This window comes from Mustela nigripes, chromosome 4 (assembly GCF_022355385.1).
Source record: "Mustela nigripes isolate SB6536 chromosome 4, MUSNIG.SB6536, whole genome shotgun sequence".
In the NCBI taxonomy this organism is placed as follows: domain Eukaryota; kingdom Metazoa; phylum Chordata; class Mammalia; order Carnivora; family Mustelidae; genus Mustela; species Mustela nigripes.
This window is the reverse complement of record NC_081560.1, coordinates 75,217,685-75,234,827: the sequence shown is the minus strand read 5'-3', so window position 1 is coordinate 75,234,827 and position 17,143 is coordinate 75,217,685. Positions and strand designations below refer to the sequence as shown.

Below are 17,143 nucleotides of genomic sequence, written 5' to 3'. Positions count from 1 at the left end.
TCATCTTCAGTAAGTGATAGGCATTTAAAATTTCTCAATGTCTTTTCATGACTTGATTTTTTTTTTTCTTTAAACTGCTGAATCATACCATTGTCTGGATTTGCCACAGTTCATCCACCTTCTGAAAGACATCTTGGTTGCTTCCAAGTTTTGACATTATGAGTAAATTATATGTATATAAACATCCATGTGTAGGTTTTTGTGTGGACACTAGTTTCCAACACATTTGGATAAATACCAAGGAGCATGATTGCTGGATTATATGGTTAGAATATGTTTAGTTTGGTAAGAAGCTGCCAAACGGTCTTCCAAAATGGCTGTACCATTTTGCATTTCCACCAGCAATGAATGAGCTGTTGTGGATTTCTATTATGGTCAGAACACATACTTTGTGTGATTTCAGTTCTTCTAAGTTTACTGCTATGTGTATAGTTCAGAATACAGTCTTTTTTTTTTTTTAATGATTTTATTTACTTATTTGAGAGAGTGAGCACACATGTTGTACAGAGAGCAGGACAGAGGGGCAGGGGGAGAATCTCAAGCTGGCTGTGCGCTGAGGTCAACACAGGGCTCCATCTCACGACCTTGAGATCATGAAACTTAACCAAAGCCAAGATTCAGACATTTAACCCACTGAACCACTCACATGCCCCCAGAATATAGTCTGTCTTAATGCCAGCAAGTTCCATGGGCACTTAAAAAGTATATTCTGAGGTTAATGGGTAGAATATTCTTATAGATGTCAAATAGGTCAAATTGCATAGCTTTTCTGTATTCATACTGATACTCTATCTTAGTCTAGCCATTATGGAAAGAGTGGAGTATTAAAGTTCCCAAATATGTTGTGCATTTGTGTATTTTTCCTTCTTGTTCTATCACAGTTTTTGGTTTGTGTATTTTGAACCTTAGATGTGCACACATCTAATATTATTATGTCTTCTTGGTGTATTGACCTTGTTACTATATAATGTTCCTTTGTCCCTTTTAGGATTTCTTGTTCTGAGGTCTTTGAATATACTACAGGCACTCCAGCTTCCTTGTGATTAGTGTTTACATTGTCTTTTTTATTCCTTCTACATTTACCATGTCTATGTATTTATTTTAAAATTGGTTTCTTAGAGACAGTTGAAAGTTGTCTTTTTATCATATCTGGCCATCTCTTTTAATTGGTATGTTTTAATGACTTACACTTAATATTAGTACAATTTAGGCCTGCCAATATACTAATATTTCTTTGATGGTGTTCTCTGCATTTTATTCCTTTGTTTTCTTCTCTTTCTGCTGCTTTTCAGATTGTTTGAAGATCTTTCTATTGGCTTTTTGGCCAAATTCATGTTTTTTTGTTTTAGTGGTTGCTTAGGTTTAATTATATCTACATAGTTATATCTACATATCTTCACAGTCTTTTTAGGGTTAATATTTTACCTACTTCAAATTTAAACATGGAAGCCTTAAAACTTTTTTGAGCTCTCTATCCTACCCCACCAGTCTTTATGATAGAGTTATTTTTGTTACATTTGCAATTATTGATAAACCTACCAGGCGTGTTAACCTTTTTCCTTGAAAAAGTCATGTAGAAGAGAATGTGAGAATGTCTTTATTTTGCCTTCATTCTTGCAAGATCTTTTCACTGGATAACAAATTGGGAATAAATTCTTTAGGTCAGTACTTCACAGGTGTTCTACAGCTATATTCTGGCTTCCATGAATTTTGATGAAAAATTTGCAGTCATTCAGATTGTTTTTTTTTCTTTTCTTTTTCTTTTTTTTTTAAATATCTCGTTTATTTATTGGACAGAGAGAGAGAGATCACAGGTAGGCAGAGTAGCAGGCAGAGAGAGAGGGGGAAGCAGTCTCCCCACTGAGCAGAGAGCCCGATGCGGGGCTCAATCCCAGGACCTGAGCCAAAGACAGAGGCTTAACTCACTGTGCCACCCAGGCACCCCAGATTTTTATTTTCTTATAAATAATGATCATTTTTCCCTATGTACTTAGCAAATTTTTAATTTATCTTTGGTTTTCAACAGTTTGGTTGTGATATGCCTTGGCTTGGATTACTTAGAGATATTTCTTTCTTTTTTTTTTTTTTTTTATTTTATTTATTTATTTGACAGAGAGAGATCACAAGTAGGCAGAGAGGCAGGCAGAGAGAGAGAGGAGGAAGCAGGCTCCCTGCTGAGCAGAAAGCCCGATGTGGGACTCGATCCCAGGACCCTGAGATCATGACCTGAGCCGAAGGCAGCGGCTTAACCCACTGAGCCACCCAGGCGCCCTACTTAGAGATATTTCTGTTTGTTGTTCACTAAGATTCTTAGAACTATAAATCTGTTGGGAAAGTTTGGGCTATTTTGTTAAAATTCTTTTTCTTTACTGTTCTGTTTGTTTCTGCATTTCCAATAACACTAAATTTAGACCTTTTATATTAATTATAGCCTAGAATACAAGGTACTTACTGGGTATTCATTTTTCCCCCATTCTTCTTTTTTCAGTTCTTCTAATTAAAGATTTCAATTCATTGGTCTTCCAGTTCGCCCAAACTTCACTTGTTCATCTCTGTTTTGTTTTCAAGCCCATCTAGTTAATTCTGTATTTCAAATCATGTATTTTTCACTTGATTTCTATACTAGTCTTCACTAGACTTCTACAGTTCCCTTTTTTGTTGTTGTTATTTTTCTGCTGAGAATTTGTATCTCTCCGTCATTTTAAGTGTATTTGCCCTTACCTTAGAGTCTTTTTCCTGGCTCCACTACTTGCTGCCAACTCTGTAATTAGAGGTTTATCCTTCAGGCAACATTGTGAGAAAAAGAGGTTGGGAAATATACCCCCTTAAAGTGGTTTCTCTGAGTTTGGCTTCCTTCTACAATATTCCTGCTTTTGTTTACTTTTTAGTCCCCATGTAGTTGCTCATTGTATTTTCCACCAGAATTTTAGTAGTAATCAGTGGGATTGTTTGACTGTATTGGACATATTCCACCTTGACAAGAATCGACAGACTGTTATAAATACTTTAATAATTCCTTTGCTTAGTCTGTCACAGAAGTTTGCTCAGTAAGGGCATCAAAATAACCTTAGAACTATTTTTAGATTATTTTATTAACTGTAGCTTTTCCTCATTGGTTGATTTCTTTCTGTAAAGGCAAAAAAAATTTTAGCTAGAATGAAAGGTATTTGTTGGGTGTCTTGTAAAAGTGAGCTTGTATTATGTTCATTGTTTCATTTCTTTCTTTGACTTGATTTTTGAAAAAGCAAGTTTCTCTTTTTTCCCAAAAAAACTATAGTAATTACTATATTTTTATATAGTTCTTTTCCTGTATGATTATCTTCAGATAAAAAGGAGCAGTTGCTGTTTTATTGTACTTTCAAATGCAGTGTTCTTTTTTGTTTTTGTTTTTGTTTTGTTTTTTTAGGGAAAAAGAGTAGGTACTGGCACACAGAAAGCAAGAAGTAAGTATTTTGAAATCCTTAAGTGTATTTGATATGCTTTTAGAAAGTAGAACAGATCTTATAAAAATCCTCTGAAAAATCACGTAAACAACTCTTCAGGGAACATGTTCAGTAGGTCTTAATTTTTTTTTTGAGACTATGGACCCCTTTTCAGAACAATATTTTTTAAAAACATGTAAATCAGTAAATGAAATTCAGTTGTCTGAAAATTTTTAATTATGAAATGGAGATATACTTGGTTTTTTTTTTTTTTTTTTACACACTTAAAACAAGTACTAGCAGTGATTCTACTGTAATTTTGGAAGTGGTGAGTATAAATGATGCCTTGAGATCTGTAAAACTAATATGAAGGTATTTCATTTGGTTTCAGAATTACAGGCACTGCTAAGACCACTGTGATCCTGTTGCTTATATGTATAACTAGGAGAAGTGTTAAATTTCGGTTAGAGATCTGTGAAAATAAAAATTGGATTTTTTTTTCCTGTTTTAGCTCATGATTCTTCTGAATTCTATTCAGAGATCCTTTGGGGGAATCCTTTCATTTTAAGATCCTCAGAATGTAGATAGAATTTCTGTCATTGTGGAAATGGACTGATGTTGTATAATAGCTCACCTGAGACTTAAAACTGAATTGAAATGAAAGAGATAATGGAGACAGGTGGTCCTTGACATAACGATGGTTTGATTTAAAAATTTTCACCTTTATGATGGTGTAATACACATTCAGTAGAAACTGTACTTTGAATTTTGAATATTGCTCTTCTCCTGGGTGGGCAGTTTGCCATACAAAACTCTCCTGATGCAGCAGCAGCAACAATGAGCTGCAACTCCCATTCAGTCATTTGGTCACAAGGGTGGACACCAATATGCTTAAAACCATTCTGTTTTTCACTTTCAGTACAATATTCAACAAATTACATCACATATTCAATATTTTTTATTATAAAATGGGCTTTGTGTTCGATGATGTTGCCTACCTATAGGTTAATATAAGTGTACTGAGAATGTTCTTAAGTTAGGCTAGGGCTAAGCTGTGATGTTTGATGGGTTAGGTGTATTAAATGTATTTGTAGCTTAAAATGGCTTTATCAAAGTGTAACCCTAATTGTAAATTGAGGAAGATCTGTACATAGTTTGGAGGGATTTTTTTTTTTAGCCAGGGTATTTTTTTTTTAATTTCCTGGACTTGTACATATCTAATAATATGTTTTGTATGTTCTCAAGCAGGTAGACTCAAAAAACCTTTTGTAAAAGTGGAAGATACGAGCCAGTAAGTATCTAAGTTGATTGGTAATTTAAATATAATATTAAAAGAGAAAATCTAATTAAGCTATTTCCACTAATACCGTTAGGTCTTTGTATGTAAGTTTTATATTCTACTAATACACACGTGGCACAAGTTGCAGAAAATAGCATTAAATTTGCTCCAAAATTAAGGAGTTTTCGCTTAGTTTCGGTATGCTATAGGTCACAGTTCCTTCAGATATCTGCTTTAGAGCAATCATGAAACCAACTCATTTTCATAGTATTTCAAATAACTATTCACTAGCTAAATGGAATACCATGTGATTAGAACTACTACTTAAAGATTGCTTATACTTTGTTAAATATATTAGTAGGTACTATTTTGGTGTACAAAGTGGAATATAACATTTAATTTAGTAGTTTTCCTGAACTCATTCTGAAGTTTTATAGGTTAATCTTAAGACTATAAATAAATTAATTTGGCATGGGAGAATTTTATAACTTTTTCTTGACATTCATCCTTTAGACATGTGTGATTCATTCTTTTGGGTACTCCCTGAAGTGGCAAAGATGTATTGAATCCCTCTTTTTATGAAGTGTATTATGAAAAAAATGCAGTTCAAAATTAGACCTAGAGAAGGCGCCAATATATGGAAAGACATTACACCGTCATGGACTAGAAGACTTCATATTGCTAAGATGTCATTGCTATCCAAAGTGATCTACAGAGTCAGTGCAAGCCCTGTGAAAATCCCAGTGACTTTTTTTTTTTTGCAGAAGGGGAGAAATCCATCCTAAAATTCATCAAATTGCAAGGGACTTCAAATGTCCCAAGCAATCTTGAAAGGAAGAACAAAATTAAGACCTAAACTTGATTTCAGAATTTTCCAAAAGCTCAATCACAACAGCTTTTTAATGATGTAAAGACAGATGTGTAGACCAATGGAAAAGAATAAATAGCTAAGAAATAAATCTTTACATTTAGGTCAAATGACTGTTGGCCAGGATGTCAAGATCATTTAGTGGGGAATGGACAGTCTTCAGCAGTGGTATTGAGAAAACACATATCCACATGCAGAAAAGTGAAGTTGGATCATTAATTTATACCATATATAAAATTAACCCAAAATAAGTCGAAGACCTAAAAGCATTAAACCCTTAGAAGAAAACAAGGGAAAACTTTATGACATTGGATGTTGCAGTGATTTCTTGGATATGACATCAAAAGCACAAATAACAAAATTTTAAATTTGTGTGCATAACAGAGTGAGATGGAATGGAACTACAGAATGGGAGAAGATATTTGCAGATCATATATATATTTAACAAAGTGTAATATGTGGGGGAGCTTAGGAAGATGGTGGAGTAGGAGGACCTTAAGCTCACCCCTTCCCTTGTTTACAACTGGTTAGCACTTGCATCCAAATAAATAAACCAGAGAATGATGTGAAGACTGGCAGAACAAACTTCACAACAATGTAGAGAATAAGCCTCATTTGAGAGATGAGGAAGGGCAGAGATGGTGACTGGGCGCTGCCTGCAGAAGGGAGGGAGTTGTAGGCTGTGACTCAGAGAGGTGATGAAAACACCAGGGAGCCCATTAGGAGAAGATAAATCCCTGTCATGTCTGGGTTTGGAAACCAGAGGTTTAAAATCCCTAACTTTGTATAACCACTCAGACTTAGATCCTGGAGCTTTAAAAGTCTTCTGACTTGGCACAGGATGAGCTGGGAGGGCAAGTGATAGCTGGGTCCCTACCCTTAAAGGGATAGCAGCCTATGGAGAGGCAACATAGAAGCTATAGCTTGAACAATGCCTGGGGCAAACAGGAGCAGCCTTGGGTGATGTAGGGATTTATTGAATTACTATTATAAGCACCTGAAACTGTGTTTTAACTATATCGAAACTCAAATAAAAATCCAATTAAAAAAATGAAATATAAAAAAGTCAACAGAAAATCAAATTATCAGTTTTGTGGGGGGTGGTTTTGTTTTGTTTCAAGATTGAGAGCTGGGGCGCCTGGGTGGCTCAGTGGGTTAAGCCTCTACCTGTGGCTCGGGTCATGATGCCAGGGGCCTGGGATCGAGTCCCGCATAGGGCTCTCTGCTCAGCAGGGAGCCTGCTTCTCCTCCTCTCTCTCTCTGTCTGTCTCTCTGCCTATTTGTGATCTCTCTCTCTGTCAAATAAATAAATAAAATCTTTAAAAAAAAAAAAAAAAGATTGAGAGCTCCCTTGTGCGTTTGAGTACAGAAAGGAGCAGAGGGAGAGAATCTTTGCACAAACTCCCTGCTGTCTGCCTTGGCGCTCTATCTCAAGACCAATGAATCATGACCAGAGCCAAAACCAAGAGGGATGCTTAACCGATCTAGTGCCTCTCAATTTATCAGATTTTAAAAATGGGAAAAGGACTTAACATTTCTTCAGAGATGTACAGATTGCCACAAATACATGAAAAGATGTTCACTATCACAGAAATGCCAGTCAAAACCACTGTGAGATATCTATCACTTCACAGCCATTTGGATGGCTATTACAAAAACAACACCACCACCAACAAAAAACCTAGAATAATAGGTATTGGCAAGGAAGGTGACGAAATTGGAGCCCTTGTGCACTGTTGGTGCAGTTGTAAAATAATGTAACCACTGTGGAAACTAGTACGGAGGGTCTTCATGAAATTGGGACTATGATCTGATCTCGCAGTGTCACTTCTGGTTATATATCCAAAAGAATTGAAAGCAGGCTCTCGAAGAGATGCTTGCATATGCATATTGGTAGCAGCACTATTTACAGTAGCCCAGTGGTAGAAGCAGTCCATGTGTCCATCAATAGATAAATGGATGATGTGGTATATACATAGAATTCAACCTTAAAAAAAGGAATGAAATTCTGGGGCGCCTGGGTGGCTCAGTGGGTTAAAGCCTCTGCCTTCGGCTCAGGACATGATCCCAGGATCCTGGGATCGAGCCCCATATCGGGCTCTCTGCTCAGCAGGGAGCCTGCTTCCCCTCCTCTCTCTCTGCCTGCTTCTCTGCTTGCTTGTGATCTCTCTGTCAAATAAATAAATAAAATCTTTAAAAAAAAAAAAGGAATGAAATTCTGACAAGTGTTCTATACATGGATGAACCTTGAGGACATTATGCTGAGCGAAGTAAGAGGAAAAAATACTGGAAGATTCCAGTTGATGAAGTACTTCAGAGTAGTCAGATTCATAAAGTAGAGTGATGGTTGTAAGGGGTGGGCAGAGAAGGAAGAATGGGGAGTTATGGTTTAATGGATACAGATGGATGATGTTAATGGTTGGAAAGCACTGTGAGTGTACTTAATGCAGCTGAACTGTATTCCTAAAAATGTTTGAAAATGGTACCTGGCTGGCTCAGTTGGTAGAGCATGTGACTCCTGATGTTGGTTTTGGAGTTCAAATCCCATTTTGGGCATAGAGATTACTTTAAAAAAAAAAAAAAAAAAAAGTTTAAGGTAGTAAATTTTGTGGGTATTTTACCATAATTAAAAAAAATACTTATATTAAACAAAAAGATACTAGGTCTAGGAATTGAGAAGGGAAGCCTAATTGATTTCTATTATTTATTTCAGATTCCAGATGAATGCCGTGATTTTGAAATACAAGATTTCAGTTGTATTTTTTTTATCATAAACAATCTCATGTATTTGTCTTTTTATTTTTTTAGACTTTATAGACCATTTTATCTTCAGCTGAACAATATGCCTTTTATAAATTATTCTATTCAGAAGCCCTCCAGTCCATTTGATGTAGATAAGCCATCTAGCATCCAAAAGCAAACTCAGGTTAAACTAAGGTTTGTTTAACCTTAATTTTTTCTTTTTAAGCAGACATTTAAAACAATTCATTAAATGCTATGGTTTTGTGTGTGTGTGTGTGTCTGTGTATGTGTGTGTGTGTAATCACTATTATGGTTTTCCCCCTGTATATTTTTAATGCTGGGTTAGAAGTCTGAATCTTTTCTAAATATGTCACTTTTAGACATGTTAGATCAATAAATTAAGGTTGAGGGGTGGCTTGTAAGTATTTACAAGTAATTAAAGTGTGTTATTTCTCCTAAGTGATCTGAAATATTCTCTAGAAAAATTACTACATTTTTAGTTTCCTTCTCAATTTCTTAGAAAGAAATATATTTAAAAGTAATTGTTGATATAAATATCTGTGGAGATTATGGCAGATTGTTTGGTAGGTCAGGACTGTACATTTTATAAATTATTAATGTTCATCAAATAATTCTTTTATCATATATTTCTATTAGAATCCAAACGGATGGCAATAAACGTGGTGGTATCCCAATTCAACTCCAGTTGAAAGAGAAGAAAAAAAAAGGATATTGTGAATGTTGCTTGCAGAAATACGAAGATCTCGAAAGTGTAAATGTGATTTTATATTTAGGGGATTGTTACTTCTAAAACTATGAATATTTACTGTGTAAATATTAGCTTGTTTTTCTGATTGTGGTTTGCAACTTGATAATGACTAAATAACATGTATCTCTTCTTGATAGAATTATCTTAAATTTTAGGAACCCAAAGTGGGAAAATGTATATTTAAAACTAATTTTTATTCATTCAGCATATACTTATTAAGTACCTATGTTGTACCAGTCACTACTCTGAACAAGCAGCATTGAACACAGGAGACCCAATTCTCTATCTTTATGAAAATTATATTCTATGAAAGGGGAGGTAACCATGTAGTTAGAAAGTAATTAAGTATATGTAGAGAACATTAGATTAGTTCTATAAGAAACTGAAGCCAGAAAGAGTGTGTAGTTATTTATTTAGACAAGGAATAGCTAACTGATAAAGTGATATTTGAGTAGAAACCTAGGAAGTGAGGGAATATGACTTGTGGATTTTGAAATAAGCAGTGCAGGAGTGCTAAATTAAACTTAATTGTTAGTACTGAAGAAGCCTCTCAACTAATGGTGGTGGCCTGGCAGAAGTGATGAGACTGGGTCAGATTATGGATATAATTATAAGTGGGGCAAAGAGAATTTGCCAGGGGATTGGAAGTTGGGAGTGAGTAGAAGATGCTTCAGGCCTGAGCAATTAAAAAATGGGCATGTGATTTACTAATGGTAGGATGAGAAGAAAGTAGAGATTATTCTTTGAAGTAGCAGAAAGAGAAATAGAATAGCTGGAAGGGGACATGGGATGAAGATACAGTTTTGAAGATGAGAACTATTTATGGTTTCTAAAGTGATTAAAAACAAACAACAAGAACTTTGGATCCATGCGGTCTAGGTTTGAATCCTGGTTTCCTGTTCTTGTGACCTTGAATAGTGGCAGGCTCTGTGCTAATTTATTAAATTTTAGCTGTTGCTATTTCATTTGTTAATTTCAGTAGAGATGTATGTTTTAGTGCTTGGTTTGATAGAAGATGGTGGGAAAGTTAAGGAAAAAGAATAATATTTATAAATATCTAAGAAGTAAACCCACTCTTTTTAGGCTCTAAGTTGAAGTTTGTTTTATAACTCAAAATATATTAGTATTTTGTATTAGTTTTTTGTGTTTTCTTTATATAATAACAGAGAGAAATATGGCTACTTTAGAATTATTTTAAATCAGAAGCTAAAATTACCCCAAATATTTCCCCTCCCAAAAAATCATTTTGAAATTTAAATTATTGATTTGTCCCAAAATATTACTTTGCTGTTGCTACAATAGAAAAATTTATAATGGATGTTTTCCTTAATACAAATTTATAATTTATTTTAATGCTCAGAAAATGTTGGGACTAAAAATGAAAACCTTGATCACTGATTGACACAGGAAGGAAAATGAATAATAGATGTTGGGGTGATATTTTAAAATCATTTTTTAAAAATATTTTACTTATTTATTTGACAGAGATTACAAGTAGGCAGAGAGGCAGCCAGAGAGAGGAGGAAGCACGCTCCCTGCTGAGCAGAGAGCCTGATGCGGGGCTCCATCCCAGAACCCTGGGATCATGACCTGAGCCGAAGGCAGAGGCTTTAACCCACTGAGCCACCCAGGCAGCCCCAAAATCATTTTTTATTATAGTTGTTTTATCTATATTTCTTAGTCTTGAAAATAAGATATTCCTTTGTCTTTTGAATCTTAGATTTCACAGTGCTTCATTTCCACCTGTATCAAGGCATTCATTTAGCAAATTGGATTACCAAAGATTAAGCAACAACAAACAAGGCAGACATCTACAGAGAAGACAGATACAAAGCAGTACATTTACAAGTAGGATAGTGATAGTGTCACAAAAGTAGCATGTACAGTACAATGGTAATAATGAGGGAGTTCTTAAGGTAGGATGAGGGACATAGCTCAATTGAGAAAGTAATATTGGGGCGCCTGGGTGGCTCAGTGGGTTAAGCCGCTGCCTTCGGCTCGGGTCATGATCCCAGGGTCCTGGGATCGAGCCCCACATCGGGCTCTCTGCTCAGCAGGGAGCCTGCTTCCCTCTCTCTCTCTGCCTGCCTCTCCATCTACTTGTGATTTCTCTCTGTCAAATAAATAAATAAAATCTTTAAAAAAAAAAAAAAAAAAAAAAAAAAGAGAAAGTAATATTTAAGACATAAAAAGGGTAAATGATAAGGGGTAGGTGGAGGAAGGGAGCAGCTACATAAAAGTTGGAGATTTCTTCTCCAAAGAATGTGTATAAATGGAATCTGAACTTATTTAATGTTTCTTTTTAAATTTTAATCGTTTCTCATTTAACATTACTGGGCATAGATAACTTGTATGTGGTAAATTCTGCAAGTAAGCAAGTATAATAGTCCAGAATACTATTTGTGATCACTGGAGAATTTAGTTTCTGGAAATACAATCAAATCATCAAAAGTTACATGAAACTAGAGAAACAGAAATGAGGTACTTGCGTGATCGTCCTGTTACAGCCTTCTAGGTGCCATTCTCTGATCAGCTGACAGTAGAATTAGCCTGGAGATTCCACCTATGTAGCAGGAACTTTATTTCTTTTGAGTTTTATCCCAGTAAACTGAGCTTGTTTACTTTTGTTCTTCACCACTCTTAGACTGAGAAACTGTCAACTACCGTTCAAGTTAAAAAAAAAAAAAAACTGAGAATAATTTTTATATTCTCCATTATACGCATTGGGTAATTTGAGATCCTTTACTTGCTCATTCTCAAATGTGTTCCTCAATAATAAATTTTTTCCCTTTTTTTGATACTTCACAGCATTCATTGTACTTCATTTTTTTGTAACCTGCCTTCTGGATTCTTGTTTTGGAATCTTACATGTTAAATTATAACATTTCATTTATTTAATATTTTATAAGACCTACCATATTTATTTAGTGGCAATTGTGTAAGGATAAAATAAAAAGGAAGATTTTTCTCAATATTAGCATACTGTAAATGTTAAATGTTTCTGTTGTGTTTCTCCATCTTTATCTTCATTTCCTGATGTAGTTCATTTTTCAGTTCCATTTAAACCACAAATTTATTTTACTTAACATCCTTTGAAATTGTAGTAAAGGATATTTCTTTGGAGTAGCTATTAGAAACCTAATTTTAGGGGCATGGAAATATTAGAAAACAAAAAGGCATCTGTTGGTTTAAGAATATAATTAACAAGAATATAATTAAATGACTTATTAAATGCTTTTTTGATTTTGTTCCAGCATCTTCTAAGTGAGCAACACAGAAGCTTTGCACAGAGTAATCACTATCAAGTTGTTGATGATATTGTATCTAAGTTAATTTTTGATTTTGTGGAATATGAAAGGGACATGCCGAAAAAGAAAAGGTAATTTGTCAGCCAAAGTTTTAAATTTTAACAGAATTCTAAACAATTTCATTGAACTAAAAATAAATCCAAAGTTTTCTGTTCTTCGAAGGGATATATATTTTTAGAATGTATATTTGGTTAAGAACTGATTACTACTTTTCTCTCCCCTTCCACCCCCTCTCCACTACCAGAAGTGCTTACTTTTAGATTATTATTAAGGTCTTCATATTAATGTTATAGTCTAAAAGAGGGGTTGGCAAATTCTTTATTAAAAACTGGGCAGTAAATATTTTAGGCTTTGTGAACCATGACATTTGTTTCAGCCACTTAGCTTTGTCATTGTACAATGAAAGCAGCTACAGACAATATGTAAGTCAATGGGTGGTATGGCTGTGTTCCAGTAAAACTTGAGATTTGATCCATGTTCTTTAAAGTTTATCAACCCCTGGTCTAGGACCATAAAGATTACCATTTACTTGGACTAAAAAACTAGAATTTTTAGTTAATCTTAAGGAGTTTAAATAAGCCTTTCTTCACTTAACCTCCATTAAGGCTTGTTTATACTCTCACCAAGTACTTTTGCTTAAATTCTTCTTTCCAATAAATCTTACTAATGGTACTGACAGGACTTTTAGGTGTGAATACAATGCTCTTCATTGACAGTTTACTGCACAGTTGAATAAATGGTCCTGGTTAGATTGTTCCCATAAATCCAAAATGAAAAATTCTTTGAAGTGCTGAAATTGATGATAAATCATTAGGTTATTCAGTCCTTATATCTATTTTTAGACTAATGTTAAGGCATAAAGACTAGAAAATAAGATACCAAGGTACAGCTTCTGAAAATTGACTAGAAAGCCTTTACTATATCTAGGTAGAACGGTTACCTAAACTTCTTTCTTCTGTAACATTCAGAATAGTTGTTCATGACTGACTTAATAATATGATATCTGGAGAGGAGGCATATTTTCAACTTTTTTTTTTTTAAGATTTTATTTATTTATTTGACAGCAAGAGCAGGAACACAGGCAGGGAGGGTGAGGGAAGGAAAGCAAGCTTCCTGCAAAGCAGGGAGCCCAATGTGGGGCTTGATCCCAGGACCCTGGGATCATGACCTGAGCTGAAGGCAGAGGCTTAACAATTAAGCCACTCAGGCGCCCATATTTTTAATTATAAAAAGTATATAGGCTACTATAAGAATTTAGAATTCCCTAAAAATTTAATCTGCATCAAAATTTTGAACTAGTACTTCACATATAAGTTGGTTTTTCCTTAATTATCTGCACAATTTTTATCTGTGTGCAAGTCACCTAAACCTCTTTAGACATTAAAGGAGAGAGAGAAAACACTAGAGGCTAGTATTTTCTAGTATTATTTTTTTTTTCTAGTATTATACTAGAAAACTACATAAACATGTAAACAAAATAAATATAGAAGTGTCCATGCTGGTTCTAAAAGGGCAGACTGAATTCTGTATTTCTATAGTGTTATCTGTGACATGTATAACATAAAATAACAGTAGTGAGCTAGTAATACGTAATTTAGGATTGTGTAGTACAAACTAACATTCCAAAGATATTAAGAGACTCCCTGAAGAAGGAGGTTTTCAGGTCACATGTGTGAAACATCAGGATTATTATTTTGTCTAAATACTCATTTTCTACATTGTTAAGTAAAATGAGGAGACGATATTAATGTAAAAGCATAGAAGTTAGGATATTTTTCAGGATAATGAAAACGAAATTGAGAGCAAAACGAAATCCCTTTACTTTCATCTTCCTTTGAGTTATATGGATGAAGGAGTTTTAAACACTACATTTAAGATAGTAATTACCTCTGGGAGGAAGGAGAAGAATATGGATGAGAATAGAGTGTATTGTACGGCTTGAGTTTTCAGCTGTGTATCTGTAAAGTTTTATTATGAAAAACATCTGAAGTATATTTGGCTAACTGTTAAGATTTCAGTATTTTTGTAATATTAAGTTAAATTTAAGTTTCATGAATAGTTTTAAAAGATTATTAGTTTGGGTGCCTGGGTGGCTCAGTGGGTTAAGCCACTGCCTTCGGCTCAGGTCATGATCTCAGGGTCCTGGGATCGAGTCCCGCATCGGGCTCTCTGCTCAGCAGGGAGCCTGCTTCCTCCTCTCTCTCTCTCTGCCTGCCTCTCTGCCTACTTGTGATCTCTCTCTGTCAAATAAATAAATAAAATCTTTAAAAAAAAAAAGATTATTAGTTTGACTTTAAGCTACTCAGGAATTTTTTATAGCAATTTAATGTTTATTCTTCTTGTTTTATAAAGAATAAAATACAGTATTGGATCACTTTCTCCTATTACTACAAGTGTCCTGAAGAAGTCTGAACCAAAAGAATTGCAACGTATTTCTCAGAAAGACTTCAAGGAAAATAATGTACAGGTAATTGAGCAGCATTTCCTGTATAAAGAAATCCAGGAACCTGAACAGAAGTTTCTGTTTATTTCAGAATGCATCCCCCACTCCTCAAGTGAATTGAGAGGACTCAATGAAAAAGTAACTACTAAATGTTCCATGTTAAATACAGGTGAAAATGACATAAAACAAAATTTTGCACATCTACCTCCACATAAAAATAAACCAGAATGCATCCTTGATGTTTCTGAACATAAATTAATGACAAATGAAAGTGACTTAGAAGAACTAAGGGTAGATCATTGTCCATGTAGGCTAAAGACATCTGTACAAGTTTCTAATTTCAGTATGGATAGTACTGCATCTCAACCAAAACAGAAGTCAGATACCGTGCTTTTTCCAGCAAAGGATCTGAAGGAAAAGGACCTTCATTCAATATTTAGTCATGATTCTGGTCTGTTAGCAGTAAACAGTTCACAAGAGCACCTAACAATTAAGGCAAAGACCCCATCCCGAAGTCCCCCTGAGGAGCCCAATGAATGTGACTTCAACAATATGGATGGCTTACCTTCTGGTACAATCCATCGGAAAGTGAAAATATTATTAGGAAGAAATAAAAAAGAAAATCTGGAACCAAATGTGGAATTAAATAAGAAAAGACCTGAATATCTTATTACACAAGAAGGAAACAGAATTTGTAGTACCCCAGTACAATCTCTATTAGACTTGTTTCAGACTAGTGAAGAGAAGTCAGAATTTTTGGGTTTCACAAGCTATACTGAAAACAGCAGCATTTGTGATGTTCTGGATATTTGGGAAGAAGAAAATTCAAGTAATTTGTTGTCAATGTTTTTCTCTTCTCCTTCAACTTCTACATTTACTGGCTTTTAGACTTAAATACTTTCCGAAGTGGTGAAGATCATATTCTTGAAATTTTTATAAATAGGTATGGAAGTTACTTAGTTTTTTTCTTTTTTGCCAACTTTGTTTACAGAACTAAGTGTAAATACTAATAAAGGTGATATTTACGTTTTTCTACAGATTTGGATACTTATTCTAGAAAAATCATAAAATGAACTTGTGACTTGTTTTACATACTATGTTTTAGGAATTTTTATGAATAATTGTTTTATGGCACTGAAAACTAATTTCAAGTGAAATTTTGGGAATATCAGTATTTACCATTATAAATTTAGTCTTGTTCTTTCTAAAGTCTTTTAAATAGATTCCTATGATAACAATGGAATATTGCTTCTAAAAATCTAATTCTCATATTAAAGGAAAAAAACACTAATTTTTGTGTTTGGGTTCTAGAAATCATTAGTACTTCATGTTTGTCCTAGTTGGACCATGCTGGTGTGTTGCCACTGGAAAGTTAGGTTATTTGCAGGGGTAAATAGAAGCCATGAAGGAAAAATTTAACCAGATTACTATATGGAATAAAACAATTTTTCCACTGTTCATAATTGTTTACCTTTAGAAATAAAGTCTTCCAAAAATGACTCATTATACCCTAATTTGGTGTCAGGAAATGAAAGGAGGAGGATGGCAGTGAACTCTAAATAAAAGTATTGAAACATGTGAAGATTGCCTTGATCAGGCACTTGGCAACTCAATAATTAAGAGAAGAGAATATATGAAATATTCTCATATAAAAAATACATATATGTGAGAAAATATATATATTCTCTCAGATATAAGAAACATTTCAACTGTTATCTTTAGATGGTAGAGGCATTTAAATGCCTTTGAGTGTACTTACCAGGAGTGTGGCATTTACAGCTAATGACATTTTTCATTCATTCAGAATATTCTATGAATATGTTATCATTAAAAATTAACTTTGATTACCAGTTTTAAATTTTTGAAACCCTGTATGGCTCCCTATAGATTAGTTCATATGTTTTGACTGTTTGGACAGTCTGAATGAGAAATACTAGCTTTTCAACAACTTTTTGATCATACCAGTACTTTAAGTATGGTCACTGAAATAGTCTTTATAGTGAATCCATGCAAACCTTGTTTCCACTGTAAGTTAGCACTTTCCGTCACAAATGCATGTGTATATATGTAAATGTACATCAGATTTTACAGATAGCCTTCTAGAAACCTAGATGAAACTTGGAAAATTATTTGTGGAAGGTATTGTTTTCCCTTAACTTTTCCAGATAATTGAAAGGTATTTAAACTTGCTCTGTAATCCTTGTACTTTAGAATGACAGTTTTCTTCAATTTTCAGTGGCACTGTTTGCCTTAGTTGTATTTAATATGGAGTAAGAGACTCAAACGGAACCCCTCTAGTAGTTAAATGTTGT

At 34.3% G+C, this 17,143-nt stretch overlaps 1 protein-coding gene across 2 annotated transcripts in view; it reads left to right on the top strand.

The window, feature by feature from the left end:
* Positions 1 to 15,868, top strand: part of DBF4 (DBF4 zinc finger) — a 28,637-nt gene extending 12,769 nt beyond the window's left edge. Inside the window, exons 7-12 of one of the 2 annotated variants that reach the window (XM_059396915.1) lie at positions 3,407 to 3,443; positions 4,671 to 4,713; positions 8,378 to 8,506; positions 8,969 to 9,083; positions 12,335 to 12,459; positions 14,741 to 15,868. In XM_059396915.1, the coding sequence (XP_059252898.1) occupies positions 3,407 to 3,443; positions 4,671 to 4,713; positions 8,378 to 8,506; positions 8,969 to 9,083; positions 12,335 to 12,459; positions 14,741 to 15,719 (1,428 nt within the window). In that variant the 3' untranslated portion in view covers positions 15,720 to 15,868. Of the gene's footprint in view, positions 1 to 3,406; positions 3,444 to 4,667; positions 4,714 to 8,377; positions 8,507 to 8,968; positions 9,084 to 12,334; positions 12,460 to 14,740 lie in introns of both variants that reach the window. The other variant, XM_059396914.1, reaches the window with a different exon arrangement.
* The last annotated feature ends 1,275 nt before the right edge of the window (positions 15,869 to 17,143 follow it).